Source organism: Balaenoptera ricei, chromosome 5, assembly GCF_028023285.1.
Source record: "Balaenoptera ricei isolate mBalRic1 chromosome 5, mBalRic1.hap2, whole genome shotgun sequence".
NCBI lineage: Eukaryota > Metazoa > Chordata > Mammalia > Artiodactyla > Balaenopteridae > Balaenoptera > Balaenoptera ricei.
Window position 1 is genome coordinate 89,915,538 of NC_082643.1, and position 19,834 is coordinate 89,935,371.

The following is a 19,834-nucleotide window of genomic DNA, read 5'->3' on the forward strand; positions in this document are numbered from 1 at the left end:
AAGAATACACCTGCCAGTGCAGGGGACATGGGTTCGAGCCCTGGTCCAGGAAGATCCCACATGCCGCGGAGCAACTAAGCCTGTGCACCACAACTACTGAGCCTGCGCTCTACAGCCCGCGAGCCACAACTACTGAAGCCTGCGTACCTAGAGCCCGTGCTCCGCAACAAGAGAAGCCACCGCAATGAGAAGCCCGCGCACCACAACTAGAGAAAGCCCACGCTCAGCCACGAAGACCCAATGCAGCCAAAAAATAAATAAGTAAAACAAAATAAAATTAATTACTGACAACCTCTTATATTTGCTTGGTGCTTTGTAGTTAAAAAAAAATCACTTTCAAATGTATTTTCTCATTTGGTCTTACTCAACCCTGTAAGGTAAACAGAGCAAATACAAAACTTTCCTGCTGCCTGTCCTCTCCTCTGCATACCCCACCCAAATTACAGATAAGAGAGATTAGATTATGTGGGGACTTCAAGCTAGGACAAGAACTCCTCCAGTTTAATGTTTCTCCTACTAGATTACTACATTGCTACTTTTAAAAAAGCTTATGAATAGTCTCCTAAAGAAAAAAGCCAAAGGTGGGTGTATCTGAACACATTTGACCTTAATCATTTAAAACTCTCTCTCTTCCTAACAGTCATGGGTATATGCTTATCCCTGTGATGAATGTGCATTTGTATACACAGAATGGCAAAGTGTATGATTATAATTGTATCGCCTTCAAAAGCAATAACATGGAGTTTATTAAGAATCAATCACTGAATAAATGATTATTTAGTCCTCAATAAGTCAACAAGTACCTGATGAATAAAAGCATTTATATAGATTTTCAAATTAATAACTAGTAGTTATATAAAATTCCACCACACTTGCAGTCTTGTGCTAAACCTCATACATTTCCTAAAAATATACTCTCTAAATAAAAGACTCGGGAAATAGATTTTGATAAAACTTAATACAATTCTAAGCATTCAGTAAGACTATCAATCTATTGATTCAGAATTTTATTGAAGTGATCAGCATCTTGAATTTGAGTATAAAATTGAGACAATGATTTTTGGATTTTTTTTCACATTCTATCATTCTGCATTATAGAAATGCTAGGTCTCTAAGAAGTAACATTAAATAAGACCCTCCACTTACAATAAGGACCAAAATAAGATTGATGCCTTGCATAATGTCTTCAGTTCTAGAATGAATGTATAATACCTACTTCTGGTCTCGCTAAGCTGCTCTGCCCTAGAAGTAAATCTCATTAAACCAAGCTTCAGTAAAAGTGCATATGGTTTTGATTTTTCACTCCCTTCATTGAGTCCTTTGGTGTCCTCTTTGTATACTTCCAAAGTAATGGAATCTGGCAACAGATCTCAGCAGTGTCAAGTCTTCTAACTAAGAGATGGAAGGTTGAGAAATTTAAAGGGATCATTCTATTGTTTTCTTTTTTCAGAAAGTGATGAATAAAACACTGTCAGGTGGAGACAACTGTATTTGACCTTCCCCAATAGAGGGAGAGATAAAATGGAGAGGGATCTAGAAGATCTCTGATGAGAGAAAAGTTGTTAAAAACACCAAAGTACATTTGAATTCCTACTTAAAAGCATTATCTTTTTCAAGTCTTCCCACATGCTACCCCACCCCTGGCTTTGAGTGAAAAGCAATTTATAAGACAAAATGATTCATTATCTAGAGATAAATTTACAAACTGACAAAAGAGAACTGTCCCAGAGGCTACATTACCTATTCAAGTTTATTACAGTATCTTTAGTTCTTATTGCATATACTGTTACATGCCTTTTACAAGCCAGGGTTATCTATGCTATGTATGCTCAATTTAGCAGAAGTTATATCTATTGCTTCTCTCTTGAAAATCAGCAGCATGCAATGCAATATGTGGTGTGCAGAGTTATTGTTTCAAAAAGGGAAAAACTACTTAGGTTTAACTGAGGAGGAACATGATCTTTATTGGCTTATATGCAAAGTTTAATTTTGGTTTTATGCAGAGTTTGCATAGTTCATGATTACTTTCTAATGAAAAACTAGATGTGTTGTCAGTGACCTTGAAGAAGATCAGGTGACAGTAGCAAACAGAAAAATTTGAAGAAGAGGCATGACTTTTAAAGTAGAAAGGTCAGCAAGAACTGCCTGAAACAAAAAAACAAAAGGAATGATTAATATCCGCATTCTGATCAGCAAAGTGAAGCCTATGAAATAAACACAGAAACACCTTTACAATGTAATTCTGATATCAACACACTCTAAGTTCTTCAGACTGGTCCCAAATCTCTGTACTGAAGCTACAACCTTCTTTCTCTTTTCTGAACATCTTAATGTTAGAACACGTGCAAAATACTCAAATGTGCAGTAGAAAATAATCTGGACTTTAGCCTTGAGCCTTCTTCAAATATACAAGGTAGCATGAGTTTATAAGAGGTCTAACATTTCAACTTGCTTCTATAAATAAACGTACATTATGAATCCTAGTCCCGTTATACTAAGGAGTAACTGACTTTAGGAAATCACTTTAAGATGGAACTAATGTTTACTCAGTTGCAAGATGCTTATACATCCTCTTCCCTTTAAACAAAGAATGTAGGCAGCTATTTTAAGGACAAAATTTACATTTCTATGAGAGATAACAAATAGAGTATTATTGTAAGCCACTGTTTAATTGAACCATGCTTCAGGTGTAAGATATACTACTGAAAAGAAACGAGTTTTAAATAATTAACTCACAACTAAAACTAACCAAAAAGCCCACATATCTTTACTATATCATCCAAACACATGCTCTTTAATTCTTTCAACTAGTTTGTCTTTGTTCTAGGAGCATAACACATGGATATGAACAATTATAAGAAAATGCAACATAAGCCCCAATAGTTTCTATTAAAACTACTAGGTATCTTGTTTCCTGTAACGGTTATAGTGGTTTCCCATAATAATCTTGTTTATGACTCCTTCACAAGAACATTGTTTTCAAGTAATTAAGGAATTCTGAATACTTAATATTACTTAGCTCAAAACTTATGGGTTTTACCCAACTTAAAAAATTAGGCTGCGAGTAATGTGTGTCCTATGCATCTGACACTAAAGTGGCCGAGCCTGGCAATCTCTCAGGAACTATTTCCATCCCATCTGAGTGAAACTTATCCTTACTTCAGCTGCAGCCAGTGATGTCACCTCCATCAGGTTCACTGCTCGGAAAGCAAACACAGCAGCTGCCAGGACTGGAAAAGAATGCACACTATTTCAACTGCTAGTCTACTCATCAGCCAGACAATTTTACTGCTATACCCACAACCCACTGTGAGGGCTCAGAATTAGTGCTTCACAACTGCATCCTGCATTCTGAGTTAAGGCCTTGTGATGAATGGAAATTGTCTCCTCTGGAGAACAGTGGCTTGACGGCACAGTTTTGGGAAAAAGGGAAATTTTAGTGGTTTTAAAAAAGCCATTTTATAAATTGTTTCATACCTATAACTTTAATTGTAACAATTTTTAAATGGCATGAAGATCTAATGACTATCTTAAAAATAAAGATGTATTTTGATGCAGGTGTTTCTTACTGATGCAATGGAGAGGCTTCTGAAAAGTTATGTGCAGACTGAATTTTTAAATATATCAGATGATGTTTCATATGTACCAAGGAGGTATCCTGATAAAAATGTGGCAATAAAGTCTTTCCTTAAAAATATTTTTATACTCAGCACTGACTTTCTTAGAGTGTCATAAATGGATACATCTGTGGGGCGGGCTACTGTGGGATTGATCCTGACTTTTACATTAATGTTGGCCACAGAAAAAGAAGTTGAAACTTTGAAAAGAAAATAAACCAAACCATTATAGAACATCTTGAAGGTCAATAATATATACTGAGTAGAAAACATTTGGATTTTTGTTCCCATTAATCATCTGCATATGAAAAGAGAGTAATGCTGACATGCATTATGTCTTATTATATAATCTACCATAAAACTTTGTGAAAGTGGATGAGTCATCATGAACAATGGAAGGACCATGTAATAGGTTCAGGCAACTCTGATAAGGAAATGGGACTGCCTGGAGGTGACTCTTGACTTTTCCCCATTTTTTTTCATCACCAGTAGTGGTAGTACATTCCCTACCCAACAAGTCCTTAAAGTTTAGGAAATGAATGGTAAGGAATCTTTAAAATTATTTGGAAGACTGGTTCCTAAGTATATTGCATAGATAATGCAAATGCTTTTTTAAAATACATTTTTACTATGGAAGTAATAATAATGATAATAGCAGTTAATTCTCATATCAAAAATGAGTTAAGTACTATTGTTAGCCCCATTTTACTAATGTAGAAACTGAGGCACTGTGAGTTTGGATGACATATTCAGAGTCACACAGGTAGAAAATAGCAGAGTGACTACTCAACTCTGGCCCTAGAGCTCAAGCATTTAACCACTATGTGATGACATTTTTGAGATTGAAGGTAAGCATTAATGACTCATCCCTGATATAGAAATCTGTGTGCTTTCCTAAGAATCACCTTCTCTTCTGTCCCTCAGAATGGTTTTCCCCTGGGATAAACCATAATGGAAAAGAATATAAAAAAGACTGTATATACATGTATAACTGAGTCACTTTGTTGTACAGCAGAAATTAACCCAACATTGTAAATCAACTATACTTCAATTAAAAAAAAAACAAGAATGGTTTTCCAGAGGTGGCCTGAAGGATGATGCATGGTGGTCCTGGGCTCTGGACCACCTGATAGGGGTCATGCCTATGGAGCAGAAGTCAGGAGCCAGGTCTCTTAATTTCCCCAGATAGAGGCAGGGTGACTGGGAAGCACAGGCAGTTTTCGAGGGGACAACAGATTTTGGACAGTTTGTCAAAAAAAGCATTAGAACTAGTTAGGAAAATTCTGGGAGGAAAAAAGATGGTAGTGGTAAAACAAAATCTAAAAAGTCATCAGCTGGGATTATTTAATATGTAACAAGGGATATAAGAGACCTGGGGCAAAGAATTTATCCTTTAATTGAAATGGAGAAAACTTAAGTACCTAAAGTCCCTCAGCTTCCATTTTTACAAGAATATCAAAGAAAACCATTTCTGTGGACCAACAACTTCTTTATAGTTTTCTAATATCTGGAATCATATTTGAAAATGGAGACATTTTAGGAAATGTCTCCATTAAGGGTTGTGGTCACTATTTCCTTTTTTGAGTATAATTTAATGGAGTTGGTGAAAGCTTGACAGGATGGTCAAATTTTCCGCTGTAGCAGGAAAGAGTTTTACATGGTGGGAAATATACAGTTTTTCCAAAGGTAGATAAGAGGGGGAATAAAAGAGTAGTTACTAATTGACTTCAGCATCCAAAATGCTTATGTGCTCACAACCTTTATTTATCTTGGCGTCACATCACAGAAGTTCCTTTCCGTCTGCTTCATGATTGCTTTGCCCAGTCCTTCCTCGGAGCAGGTTTATTTGCCAAGGAGAAAAGGTCTATACTTTGGGATATTTTCTTTTTTTTTTTAATTAAAAAAATTTTTTTTTATCTTTGGCTGTGTTGGGTCTTCATTGCTGAGCGTGGGCTTTCTCTAGTTGCGGCGAGCTGGGGCTACTCTTTGTTGCAGTGCGCAGGCTTCTCATTGTGTTGGCTTCTCTTGTTGCGGAGCATGGGCTCTAGGCACGCGGGCTTCAGTAGTTGTGGCTTGCGGGCTCTAGAATGCAGACTCAGTAGTTGTGGCCCACGGGCTTAGTTGCTCCGCGGCATGTGGGATCTTCCCGGACCAGGGCTTGAACCCGTGTCCACTGCATTGGCAGGTGGATTCTTAACCACTGCGCCACCAGGGAAGTCCTGGGATATTTTCAGCTGAAGTCATGCTTCATATGAAATATAGAAACTCAAATATTTACTTTTGGTCTTTTAAACTGTTTTCATTAATTTTAAGCAACTCTATCATGAACATTAAGACACCTATGCTTTAAACCGTTCTTCAAAAGGCCCTAATTAGTTCACAATTGAAACCAGTAATATTTACTAAAATATTTCTAGAGACTATATAAGCTCACTTGAGCAAAAAAGGTGGTCGCAAAATATTCAGACCAAAAAATGTATAAAATAATCAAAACTAACTTATATACCCATCTACATGCAATTACCTACCTATGGCTCTTTATCTGAATTCCATGGTAGGAATTCCCATTAGTCTAATTCCATTTCTAGATGTTCTACACTTCTTCTCTGTTGATTTTTTAAAAACACTCAAGAGAAAGTGAATGGATGCAATAGTGTGAACTGCATTTCTACCTATACATCAATAACTTTTTAATTAATGTATTAAGCTTACAGCAGAGTACGTGGCTTAGAGCAAATGCAGCATTCAGCATTCATTTCTCTTTCACTTCAGTTTGCTGAGGGGTGATAAGTCACAGAATGGGAGACTTTAAATTGGAAGACGCTTTGAAGGTCTTCCAATTCAACATTTCTTTCAAGATAGAAAACCTCTTAACCCTTTAGATGACAGTTGAAAAGCCCATTCTACTTTTGGAAAGTCCTAATTATTAGAAAGTACTTTCTAATACTGAGCCCATTTCTTTAACATGCTCTAATGTTTTTTGAAATGATACAAAAAGCTACATACAATACTCTTCAAAATTTATCCCCTACCCAGAAGAGTTATTTGGTAGAAAATCTAAAATCCTGTTACCTGAGAAATGGTAGCAAAAAACAAGACTACTTAGCCTGGAAAATAGAAGACTTTGAGGAAAGGAGGGGGTGAGAGAGTAGAAAAAACATGATGATGATCCTGGTTTAACAGTAGTACATTTTAACAAGTTATATTATCCAGGGACTTCCCTGGCGGTCTACTGGTTAAGACTCTGCGCTTCCACTGCAGGGGGTGCAGGTTTGATCCGTGGTGGGGGAACTAAGATCCCACACGCCATGCAACGTGGCAAAAAAAGGAAAAAAGTTATATTATCCAGAAATGAAATGGGCTACTTGGTAAGACAGGGATTATCCAACACTGAATGTTCAAACACAGGATAAGGACTGCCTGTCAGAAATATTTAAAAGAAGTTGTACCTGATGACCTCTAGGATTCCCGTCCGTCTCTAGATTGTATGTATCACTGCCATTCAGCCAAAAGAGGTGATGGCAGACCATTTTTTCCTAACTCATATTTGTATGGGCTTTAAAAACAACTGAGATAGAAGGATACTGGGAGTTGTTAAAAACCCCAGTAAATGATATCTCTCATTATACCAGGGGCAACATTTATCTTCACGGCACTTTATTATTACCTCAATTTTCCTTTTCAAAATTCCACCTAATTACTCGAACTCTCAGCATTCAAAAATATGTTAATATGGTACCTAGAGAATCTTCTGCAAGAAAAGGGTCATCAATTAAGCATTATTTCCAAATGGCCCAGAGAGGTGTCTTTACAATGCTATCACTGGGTAAAGATTAAATAACTTGTTCAATATCACAAAACTGGAGAAGGTTGGAACCAGCACTCTGCCAACTTCTCTGCTCTCCATCCATGTGAAAACCCTGTAATACTTATTTGAATTCCCTGATAATTTCAATGATAAAAATAATTGAGTCTATTTTACACACAGAGGAGCAAAATAATATAATAAGAAATCTGTGCCCTATGTGTTATCACACAGTTGCCCTCTGTGTATATCTGTTGTAAGAACTTAATTATTAAATAAGAGATGGATTTGTGGCTCTCTGAAAAAAAGATGAATTTCTTTTCGGCTTAAGAGAATATGTAAAAGGAGAAACTCAGTTACCAGGGCAGGAGTCAGAGACTGTTAGCAACAAGGAAAAGGTTTTGAGTTCAGTATAAACTGAAGTCCAGAAGAGCTGAGATTTCAACTATGCAGGGAGGCTCAGTCTCAGTTTGGATTTTAGGTAGTAGTTGAGAAAGGGCACAGAACAGAACACTAAGGTAGTCAGAGGAGTCAGGAAGAGAACAGAAGTATACCTACACTCGGCTGTGCAAACCTCACAGGTGCTGAGACCGTAAGCCCTGGCTGGACTAAAAGCAGGGGAGGGGAGCTGGACATTCCTAGAAGCGACGAAAAAAGACTGGGAATAGACGTGATGGGCAGTTATGCAGACGTATTTAGATTGCAGAATCTCAGTGCTTGTCTTCTAAGGCAGATAAATCTACTAAATGTTCATGAATTAGAAATGACAGACAACTGTAGGCTCAAATTCCAATTACAGATGGTGAATGTTAGAAAGGAAAGGGGCTTTACTATAGAAAGAGCATGTGTTTTACAAACAAGCACTTACTCTTACCAGCAAGAATTTCCAGAGAGTTGTACCCTAGGATTCTATCCCACAAAAGTAAGAGTTGATCTGTAGCTAAGTATCCAGAGAAAGCTCGAACCATCCATTTAAATGATATGCGAAGTCTGTAAGCAAAGAAAAAAAAGAACTTTTACCAGTGGAATTTTTTCTCGTCAAAAAGCAATATCAGAAGAACTCAACCAGTTCCATTATTAGGTAACTCCTTTGTGGGTCTGAAAAATCACATGGGCATTTGAAACTCAAGCACTCTACATATATACAATGGAATACTACTCAGCCATAAAAAAGAATGAAATAATGCCATTTGCAGCAACATGGATGGACCTAGAGGTTATCATACTAAGTGAAGGAAGTCAGAAAGAGAAAGACAAATACCACATGAAATCACTTATATGTGGAATCTAAAATATGACACAAATGAACTTATCTATGAAACAGAAACAGGCTCACAGACATAGAAAACAGACTTGTGGTTGCCAAGGGGGAGGGGGGAGGGATAGATGGGGAGTTTGGGATTAGCAGATGCAAACTATTATGGTATTGAATGGATAAACAACAAGGTCCTACTGTTGTAGGTCCTACTGTTCCTACAGGGAACTATATTCAATATCCTGTGATAAACCATAATGGAAAGAATATGAAAAAGAATGTATATATACGTATAATTGAAACACTGCTGTGATTAACACAACATTGTAAATCAACTATACTTCAATAAAATAAATTAAGAAAAACCTCAAGTACTCTATTAAAAGCTGTAAAAAGTGCAATGGTGAGAAACCATGAGTCCTCAAATTAGTGGTCTCAAAAGCATTAAGAGAAAGAATTATATTCCTGGGTCCTACTTTATGTTATAGTTCATTCTTTAGAAAACTCACTTCTACATTCTGTTTTTCAGGGTGTGTACTAATTAGCTATCAATGAGGTGATCTTATATTGGATCTTAACAGTTCCAGGCAAGCCAAAAACATTTGAATTTTTATTCAAGATACTTGAAAGAGCTTGATAGCTGCATATTTTTCCAGTTCAATAAATTATATTCCTACATTTCACTCAAATGGCTACAAAGGATGAAAAAAGACAAAGAAAACTAGTTTTTAAGCTATAGGGGGACTTCCATGGTGGCACAGTGGGTAAGAACCTGCCTGCCAATGCAGGGGACACAGGTTCGATCCCTGGTCTGGGAAGATCCCACATGCCATGGAGCAGCTAAGCCCATGCGTCAAACCACTGAGCCTGTGCTTTAGAGCCCGCAAACCACAACTATTGAGCCCATGCACCTAGAGCCCGTGCTCTGCAACAAGAGAAGCCACCACAAGGAGAAGCCCGCGCACCGCAGCGAAGAGTAGCTCCTGCTCGCCGCAACTAGAGAAAGCCCGTGCACAGCAACAAAGATCCAACGCAGCTAAAAATAAAAAGTTAAATTAAATCTTAAAAAAAAAAAGCTATAAGGGGCCTTAGAAATAGATCTCTGATTTGAAACCCTTAGTTTTATAGAGGAGGTCATCAGAACTCTGAAAAATCAACCAGAAAATTCAATTAAATTCCATTTTGCAAAAAAAAAAAAAAAAAAATCCTAAGAAGTATGAGATCCTACTGTTTCATAAATAGGTTATGTTACAATAACAATTTATCTCTAGAATCAGGAAACAAACTCTTTGGCTTTGGTGCCTGAAGAGATAAAATAGTCTCTCAATTTCTGTACTACCTATTGGCAATTAAACATCACTTGACTGCCCCTGAGAGGTTCTAGCCAAATTCTTTGTTAAAATTGTTATATACATAAATACCCGTACTTTTTCTTAAAAGAGAAATGGGATTGAGAGATTGCCTTTGTTGGTGTCATATTAATTTTCTTAAGACTGAAAAAGGACCCCCAAGTTTCAGAAATTCCTCAATACTAGATAACTATTGTTCTAATATAACAAAGTACATGTAGGCAGTAGTATTGATAAATCAAGATTTTTGGTTGGTTTTAGAATATCTGTTTATAGATGCCAAAGAAACTTTTAGCCACCGATTATTTTAAATTTAAATAATTCACTAACTTTTAAGTCTAAATTATTAACTTCAACTAGTTTCATTTTACTGGATCTCTCAGTGTCTTATTAGAACAACAGCACCACACATCATGCCTCCTGCTCCCTAGTATACAGATTCAATTTCTTAGAAATAAAGTTTATTGAGGTATAATTTATGTATAGTAGAATTTGCCCTTATTAATGCACAATTCTGAGTTTTGTTAAGAACCAAATGGAAATTTTAGAACTGATAAATACAAAAACAACAAAAACAATAACAATGACAACAAAACAACCCTCACTGGATGGATCCAATAGCAAAATGGAAATAACCATTGAGAGAGCCAGTGAATTTAAATATAAATCAATAGAAAGTGTCCAATCTGAACTACAGAGTAAAAAGGATTGAAAACAAAACGAACAGAGCTTCAGGAAGCTGTGGGATAAGACTAAAAGTTTTAATATTTGTGTCCCAGAAGAAAAGGATAATGAGTGTGGTGCAGAAAAAAATATTTGAAGAAATAATGGTTGAAAACTTCCTAAATTTGGCAGAAGAAATAAGCCTCAAATTCAAGATGTTAAGCAAACCCTAAACAGGATAAACCCAAGAAATCCATGTCCAGATACATCATAATCAAACTGCTAAGATCTAAAGACAAAGATCTTGACAGCAGCCACAGAAAAACAATAATTGATATTATTTCTTCCTGACATGTTTTGTAGAATTTGCCCATGAAACCCTCCAGGCCTGGAGTTTATTTGAAAGTAGAAGGTGATAAATTAAAGATGTATACTGTAGATCCTAGGGCACAGTTATAGACTGAATGCTTGTGTCCCCACTCCCACCCCCAAATTCATATATTGAAATTACCCCCAATGTGATGGTATTAGGAAAGAGGTGTGTGGCCTTTGGAAGTTAATTAGGATTAAAGTTATGAAGGTAGGTCCTCATGTTTGGGATTAGTGCCTTCATAAGAGTCATGTGAGAGCTTCTTTTTCCTCTCTGCTCTCCATCATGTGAGGATACAATGAGAAGCAGTCTGCAACTTAGAAGGTCCTCTCTGGAACTCAATCATTCTAGCAACCTGATCTTAGACTTCCAGTCTCCAAAACTGTGAGAAATAAATTTCTGTTCTTTATAAGCCATACAGTTTACGGTAATTTGTTATAGGAGACTGAACTAAGACAGACACTTATCAAAAAATATTTTTAGAAAGGTATAACTAATAAACCAATACTGGAGATAAAATGGAGTAAAAAATTATTCAATTCAAAAGTAGGCAGGAGGGGAACTTCCCTGGTGGTCCAGTGGTAAAGAATCCACCTTACAATGCGGGGGACACAGGTTTGATCCCTGGTCAAGGAACTAAGATCCCACATGCTGTGGGGCAACTAAGTCCATGTGCTACAACTACTGAGCTCATGCGCCTCAACTAGAGCCCACGTGCCACAAACTACAGAGCCCACATGCTCTGGAACCTGTGTGCCACAACTACAGAGCCCACCTGCCCTGGAGCCTGCGCGCCACAACTAGAGAAGAGAAAACCCACACGCCACGACTAGAGAGAAGCCCGCATGCTGCAACGAAAGATCCTGTATGCCTTGACGAAGATCCCGTGTGCCGCAACTAAGACCCAATGCAGCCAAAAATAAATAAAATAAATAAATAAATAATAAATAAAATAAAAACAAACAAACAAAAGTAGGCAGGAGGGACTTCGTTGGTGGTCTAGTAGTTGAGAATCTGCCTTTCAATGTAGGAGACGTGGGTCTGATCCCTGGTCGGGGAACTAAGACCTCACATGCCACGGGGCAACTAAATCCCCATGCCACAACTAGAGAGAAGCCTGCATGCTGCAATGAAAGATCCCGTGCGCCACAACTAAGATCCGAGGCGGCCAAAAATAAATAAATAAATATTAAAAAAAAAAAAAAGTAGGCAGGAAAAGAGGAAAAAAAAAATAAAGAGCATATGGCACAAACAAAAAAAATGTCTATCAAGATAGTAAATAATATCAATTGATATTATTTTAATCCAATAATATCAATTACATAAAGGTAAATGGAATAAACACACCAATTAAAAGACAAACTGCCACACTGAAAGAACCAAATATACTTTTGACAAGAAAGCCACCTGAAAAGTAAAGACATTGATAATCAATACATTGAAAGTAAAAAGACAGAAAAGAATACACTATACAAATTGTAATAAAAAGAAAGCTGGAATGGCTATATCAGACATAGTAGATTTATTGCTAGGAAAAGACATTAAATAATGATAAAAAGATCAATTCTCCTAAAAACAGAGTCAACTACATGAAGTAAAAATATATATAGCAATGCAGAAATAAAAAGACAAATTCACAATTATAATTGGAGACTCTAACACTTCTTTCTCAATAATCAATAGAAAAAGTAGACAGAAAATTAACAAGTGTATAGAAGTCTTGAACATTATCAACAAACTTGACTTGATTACCACTTACAGAACATTCTGCTCAACACTAGCAGCATACGAATTCTTTTCAAGTGTACATGGAAGATTCATAAAGAGATCATATTCTGGGTCATAAAACAAACTGCAACACATTTAAAAGAACTAAAATCTTATGAAGCACATTGTCTAACTGTAACAGAATTAGAATAGAAATCAATAACAGAAAGATATAATATCTTTCCAAATATTTAGAAATTAAACAATGCAGTTTTATATAAACTATGGTCAAAGAGGAAGTCACAAGAGAAATTAAGAAACATTTTGAATTGAATGAAAGTGAAAACATAACACATCAAAATTTGTTGAGTGGAGGTAAAGCAGTGCTTTGAGGGCAATTTATAACATTATTGCTTATATTAGAAAAGAAGAAATGTCTCAAGTTAATTATCTAAATCTCACCTTAAACAAGTAGAAAGACAAGACCAAAACAAAACTAAAGCAAGCATACAGAAGGAAATAACAAATAAAAGAGCATAACTCAATGAAACTGAAAATAGAAAAACAAAATCAATGAAACCAAAAACTGATTCTTTCAAAGAAGAATAAAATCAATAAACCTCTGGCCAGAATAATCAAGAAAGAGAAACAAGATACAAATATCAATCTCAGGAATGAGAGAGGTAATGTCACTCTGATTCTATAGATATTAAAAGGCTAATTAAGAATTATTATGGAATATTATGAATAATTTATGTCCATAAATATGATAACTTAGATAAAATGCACTAAGTGCTCAAGAAGAAGGAGATATCCTGAAGAGTCCTATATCTAGTAAAAAAATTAAATTCTAAATTAAAAACCTTCCCATAGCATTAGTTTTAATTCATGAAAGCCTTTTAATAATTGATTTCTAGCCCGATAATTAAATTTTTATATTTTCTCTTACATCAGAATTTTAATGTTTATCATAATTCACTGAAATAAATTTGTTCCTTTTAATGATTAAAGTGTATAAATAGACTAGAAAAAAATCAGGATTTTAGTTTCTAGCAATAAACTAAATGTCGTCACTCTAGTAAGGAAAAGCATAGTTATATTCAAATATTCATTTCACAGTAGTAAAATAAAGGTCAGTTTATCACAAGAAAAAATGACTTGTATGTAATATAAAATATTTCTGCCATATTCTTGTTTTATAATATTAATTATTAATGAAATCCTGTTTTTTAATGTCTAGAAAAGAAAGAGTGTCACCTAGGTGTTATCAACAGATGATATGAGGTGTTGTTTTATAAATGGCATTTCTAAGATCTAAAAATGTCTGAAATTCGATGGTGATTTTAGAATGGAGATATATATGTATATATATATATACATATATATATCAATATATACACATATACATATTCAATCTTTAAACAACTCCATATGTACGAATGAGGTAGGAATTCTCTTGATTTTAAAGATGAATAAATTAAATTATCTTGATTTAATGAAAGAAATTGAGGCTTAGGTAAATTAGATAACTTTATCAGGATTATATAGTTTAGTAGAGACAGAATTTGAATCTGGGTCTGTCTCTTAAACCCACCCACCCACTCATCCATCCATCCATCCATTCATCCATCAGCTATGGATTCTATTTACCATTAACTACTTTTGTGGTCTCAAAGAGTTAGTGCTCCTTTCAAATATGCCCTTACATAGGAGAAAATGGTTACACAGAAAGGAAGCCAGTAACAAAACACTGATAAATCATTTGGAAATTTCTGTTGCCTTAAGACACTGTTAATTAAAAAAGAGAAAAGAGAACCAATAATAATGAGGTCCACAGGTACCCTATATATTCACTGATAACTCATACTGAGATAAATGAACAAAAATTCAAGCTTTTAGAAGAAAAAAATCACAGTGTACAACCATTGGTAAATAATCAGTCTAGATTCCTTTAATGAAAGCCAGCAAACTTTAACCTTTCTGTCTTTCATAAGTTGTTTTCTGATAAGTTTGGCCTAAACTGACTTAATTTTAGTATTATCACATTTCTCAGGTAGTATTTGTTTCCACAAATTTTTGCCTCAGTTTGGCCAACACCTTTCATTATGAATAGAAATTAGTTCTTTTGGTGATTCTTGTACCAAGCACAAAAATCCAAGCAAATAAGAATTTATTAGGATTTTGGTAAGTCTCTCAAGAATTTCTGGCACAATGTTGAGTTATAATTTACTACTTGATAATTGTTGTTTTATTGGGGAAACTGTTAGTTTAATGTCTCTGAAAAATTACTGTATCTTTGATGATGAAAAAGAGCCTTCTGATATCAATTTATTCTTCAATTAGGAGAGAAAAATACTCACGGTTGAGCCCCAATTTCTCGTAGATGATAAAAGAGTTGGGGGAGATAAGTTTGAAGAAGAGTTTCAAACAGCAGACAGAGTGACACAATACCCTGGATACAATAATAAATCACAAGAGAAATGCATAATTTAGTATTTAAAAATGAACTCTGCCATTAAATTATTCAAATGGAAATGAGAAAAAGATTATCAATATAAATATTTTTTCCTTTTTAACAACGATAGGCTCCCCACGTAACCTGGCATGTAGTAATGTTAGGAATTCAAGGAAAACGTCATTTTATAGAAAAACCTGCTACTCTGTAAGTCATATAGTATCACGTAGGCCCAGCAAAATTAGTTTTTTCTGGATGCATTCCAGTTTCCAGGTATTTCTCTGGTGCTATAGCCACACCCTTCACTTTCTCCTCCATATGTCCCTTCCCTTCCAGCTGTCTCATCCATCAGGGAAAATATTTCCTGCTTTTTTAACTCTTTCATTGAAATCCATCCCCAGGGAAAGACTAACTGTTTGAAATTTGCACCAGGAAGTTATCAAACAAGAATGTTTGATTACTTAGTATAAGGATAACTTTTTTAAAAACTGAAATCCACTTTTTTAAAAGGGCATTATCTGTAGAGTACAAAGTAGATGGTTTTTCAAGTGCATTTATTACTTGACAGCTCTGAATAAAGTCTTTCTTGCAGCTCAGCATTCCTCAGGGTTGATCTTTGTAAGGAAGTTCTAATCCTCTTTTTGAATTTCTAAAGAAATAAGGCTGTCATGGTTCCAAATAGTTAAGTCTGGCTGCAAGCCAGAAAAGATGACTGCCTGTAAGTCTTTATTTCACTGAATAAAGAACGGGCAGAGGCAGGGCTGTCCCAATCAATCAGCTGAAAAAGGACACCTTAGGGTCAGCGCGGATACAGAGAAGGTATATCCAGAGTTGCTCAGTGGCAAGCATCAGCGGTCTGCACAGGGAAAACATCACGGGTATCTACTGGGCAGCCAGTTAAAAACATTTTTTTGAAACTCTGAAGCATAAAATGGTACAGAATATGCGAGTAAGAAATCTGAGGCTAAGGATGAGTTCTAAGAAAAAAGAATTATTAATATATTCTTGGTTATTCTAGATTAAATATGCATGCAATATAGGCACTAAATCAAGTTGTCTCAGAGAGAAGAAACCCAAGATAATTGGTGGTACTTCATTTGCTCATCCGTGACATCCTGGGTTTCTGTTATTTGCCCGCTCTCACTAGCAATGTATGAGAGCAGCACTGGAGACAGGAAGGCGGAATAGGGATACACAGGAATGGCGCGGGGAGGATAATGAGCTGCTGTTTAGTTGGGTGGCAGTGACAGCTTCCTCTTTTGGGAAACTTGGTAGCCCTGACACATTCCAATTTTTAATGTTTTTTCTGGAGAGTCAGTCAAGTTACCCACAAGCAGACCAAAGCAGGCTCAAAGACAGAAAAAGTATAACTGAAATAAAATAAACACTGCTTTTACTCAGGCTAAGGAGGGTGGGGGTGGGGGAAGGAAGATATGATAAAGGACTGGACAAAATAAAACAGATACAAATACTCAACTCCCAGTATGCTTCTCTTTGAATTTCATGTTAAGGCCAGGGAGCCATCTATTGAATAAACACAAAGGAGATATCTAGTTTGATAACTGATAATTAGCCAAATTGAAAAATAAGGGACAAATAGATGTTTATTTTTCATTAACAAAGAAAAGAGGATGATGATGATGATAATCATAACGACAACAATAAAAACAGCAGCCATCTATTTACTGAACATCTGCCACGAGCCAAGTGCTACGCAGGTGCTTTGTACACTGCTCTACAGCACCACAGAAACTCATTATTAACTCTGAAATGAGCTTCAGAGATGAGGAAACCAGCATTCAAAGAAGTTAGCCACCTTTGTCAAAGAAAACAATACAGACATTGCTATGTTTTTTCTTTCAACATATAAAAGATAATTTAAATGCAATTGATAAAAGGCTTTTTCCTCTCTAATTATTACTAAAACTATTTAAATATCAATTTCTTCTTCTCTTTCATTTATTCTATAGAAAAGTGTTGCTTGACCTCACAAATTAACATTTGTTTTTCTTAAGGAAAGAAAAAACAGATTAGAGTCTGGTTTGATCCATTTTTTTTTTAATGAACTTACAGAAGGATGAGAAGAGATGGAATGAAGTCTGAAGAAAAAACGCACATACATCTCACGGAATATCTGATACAATTTTGAAGGTTCATGGTACAGAAAACAAAGTGGTGCAACTGAAAGAACAAAAAAATTAATTAATAATATTGCAGAACTACTAAAATTAAAAAAATAAGTTCACAAAACATGAAAGAATATTTTCTAGTAATAATATTCATTCATAGAAAAGTTTAGAATCATATATATATTCTTTTTTCATGTTGAAAAGGGAATATATGCACACGTAAAAAACTGAGTCATTAAAAATTAAAAAGAAGGAAGTAAATTATAAAATATTATAATCTCAACAGTAGAATAAGAATGACACAATGGAACTATATAGGGATGTTGAAAATTCAAAGTAACTTTTAAAAACTACATAAAGTCAAGTCTCTCTTTTTTTCAATTGCAATAATAAGAAAGTGACAATCAGGTAATTCATTTTTACTTTGTCCCACAAAGGATCTTTTGAAATTTTTAATTTTTGAAGTCAGGTAAGTAAAATATAAGATGATTTACGACTAGCTTTTAGAATGATGGTCTTCAACTAACTGAATTTGAAAATTAAAATTTTGATTAACAGTTTAGGCTATTGGTCTATATTGGCATATCAATATGTATCTAGACAGTTTTCATAGGCTTAAAATAAAACAACTCTAAGAATTTATTTCTCTAATGAATTTGAATTAAGTTTTCTTTTGTACCCAGTTCATGGCAATTAAGCACAGGTGGGTCAACTCAACCAGACAGCCCATAGCTGACTGTCAGAAAGTCAGATTTTAAAATCAGATGCTGACCTGACAGTCTGATTATTCTGTACTTGCGAACGTGGTCATGCTTTTCATCCTTTCAAGACTCAAGAATTTTAGGCAGCATAAATACACTTATAATGCAGATATATAAAACTGCATTACCTAAATATTAATTTTAATAAAAGTGACTTACTTATTGGGTAATTTCATCTATGATATAGATCAGACAGGTAAGAAGGTCTTGGGCTCTATAATGTCAGTGATGCCCTGAGGGCAGTAGGCATTAAGTAAGCAGGGAAACCAATGAGCCAACTCAGCTCACTTCCTTCTGACAATGTGAAAGGAAAAAATGATAAAAAATTTTAAATTCTGACAAAACAAAAATTCGATTATCTGGGATAAATGGCGGTGCACAGTATTACTGATGAATAAATTATCAAAAACTAGCATTGCAACTGAGAAATTTCACTTTTTGAAGGGCAAAAGAGAAACAAATCAATTTTAGGGTGGTAAATATCTAAATACATCCAAAAAAAATTCCTTTTATATATATGTATAGGAAAAGACCTTTATGTTATATATATATATGTTTAAAAACTAACAGCCATGTCCTTTCACTTCAAAACTAATTTTAAAAAATTATTTTACTATCAAAATAAATTCCTACTTATTTAAATAGCCCCAACTGAGGTATTCTATATATTTAAAAAGAATAACTCACATTCTAATTGCAACAACCTAAGAAAAAGCAATGTGGCACAAATACATGGTATTATTACAAATTCAAAATGAAGGTTTGGAATTCATTTACTTTTTGTGATGATGCATATTCTCCCCTCCAACTTCTTAAGTAATTGACATTTAAAAACTTGTAATTTGAATCTAAAGATTTTAAAGATTCAGCAATCATTAATGATCATTTCCAGTGAAGGAATGAAAGAGAATTTTAAAATCAGCACTCTTCTATAAACATATATAATATAGAAAACGTTATAATCAGTTATTATTCAAGATGCCACAATTGTTGATGTTGAATTCCCTTATACAGCTATGAAATGGAAAAGTTTTAGTCCATTACATATAATATGTAAAAAATCTTCTACATGACTTTATTTTCCATTTTAAGCATCTTTCCCTATTTGGTTCTTCCATAAAAATGAATTAGCTCATCATCTTTTTAACCAATTAAGTAATGTACTATAGGAATTTATTTATGAAATCATAATATACTACACTTACAATAAAAAACTTCATTAATCTACATATGCGGGAAAGGAGAACGCCAGTTTAAATTAGAGAAAAGTTTTGAATAAATTTTTAAAAGAGGTAAGTATTATAATTTTAAAGAAATACATTAACTAAAACTAAAATGGCCTAGTACTATGTAGAGTTCCTGGGGATAAGTTGCGATTATGGTAGTATACTGGTTCTAAATAAGTGGTCGCTGCTCTAAACTATTTGTGGATTCTTAACATATTTTTCTAAAATAGTATAAACTGTATATCAAACATTTTGCATCACCTATTTCCTTAGCGAACGTTTCCCCCTTGCGTGTATAAACTTTAACCTATTAAAACGACCAGAAATGTGAATAGGCAGGAGTCAAAGATGTATTTTGTACCCTGAGAGTTGTTAGAAGATTTAAACTTTCCTGACATTATTAACTGTTCTCCAAATCGCTCAAGTACACCTTTTAAAAACTAATTACTTGAAAAATGCTTGCAGTTGGAATTATTAAAATAAAAGAATAAAAGGGT

The 19,834-nt window shown here is 34.8% G+C and overlaps 1 protein-coding gene across 5 annotated transcripts in view; it reads right to left on the reverse strand.

Moving 5' to 3' along the window:
* Positions 1–1,732: 1,732 nt before the first annotated feature.
* The window catches only part of TBC1D19 (TBC1 domain family member 19), a 160,678-nt gene continuing 142,576 nt past the window's right edge, over positions 1,733–19,834 (reverse strand). For all 5 annotated transcript variants that reach the window (XM_059924158.1, XM_059924157.1, XM_059924156.1 and 2 more), the window contains 5 exons: positions 17,293–17,402; positions 15,127–15,218; positions 8,297–8,412; positions 3,160–3,230; positions 1,733–2,145 (listed from right to left, as the gene is read on the reverse strand). In XM_059924158.1, the coding sequence (XP_059780141.1) occupies positions 2,071–2,145; positions 3,160–3,230; positions 8,297–8,412; positions 15,127–15,218; positions 17,293–17,402 (464 nt within the window). In that variant the 3' untranslated portion in view covers positions 1,733–2,070. The remainder of the gene's footprint in view (positions 2,146–3,159; positions 3,231–8,296; positions 8,413–15,126; positions 15,219–17,292; positions 17,403–19,834) is intronic.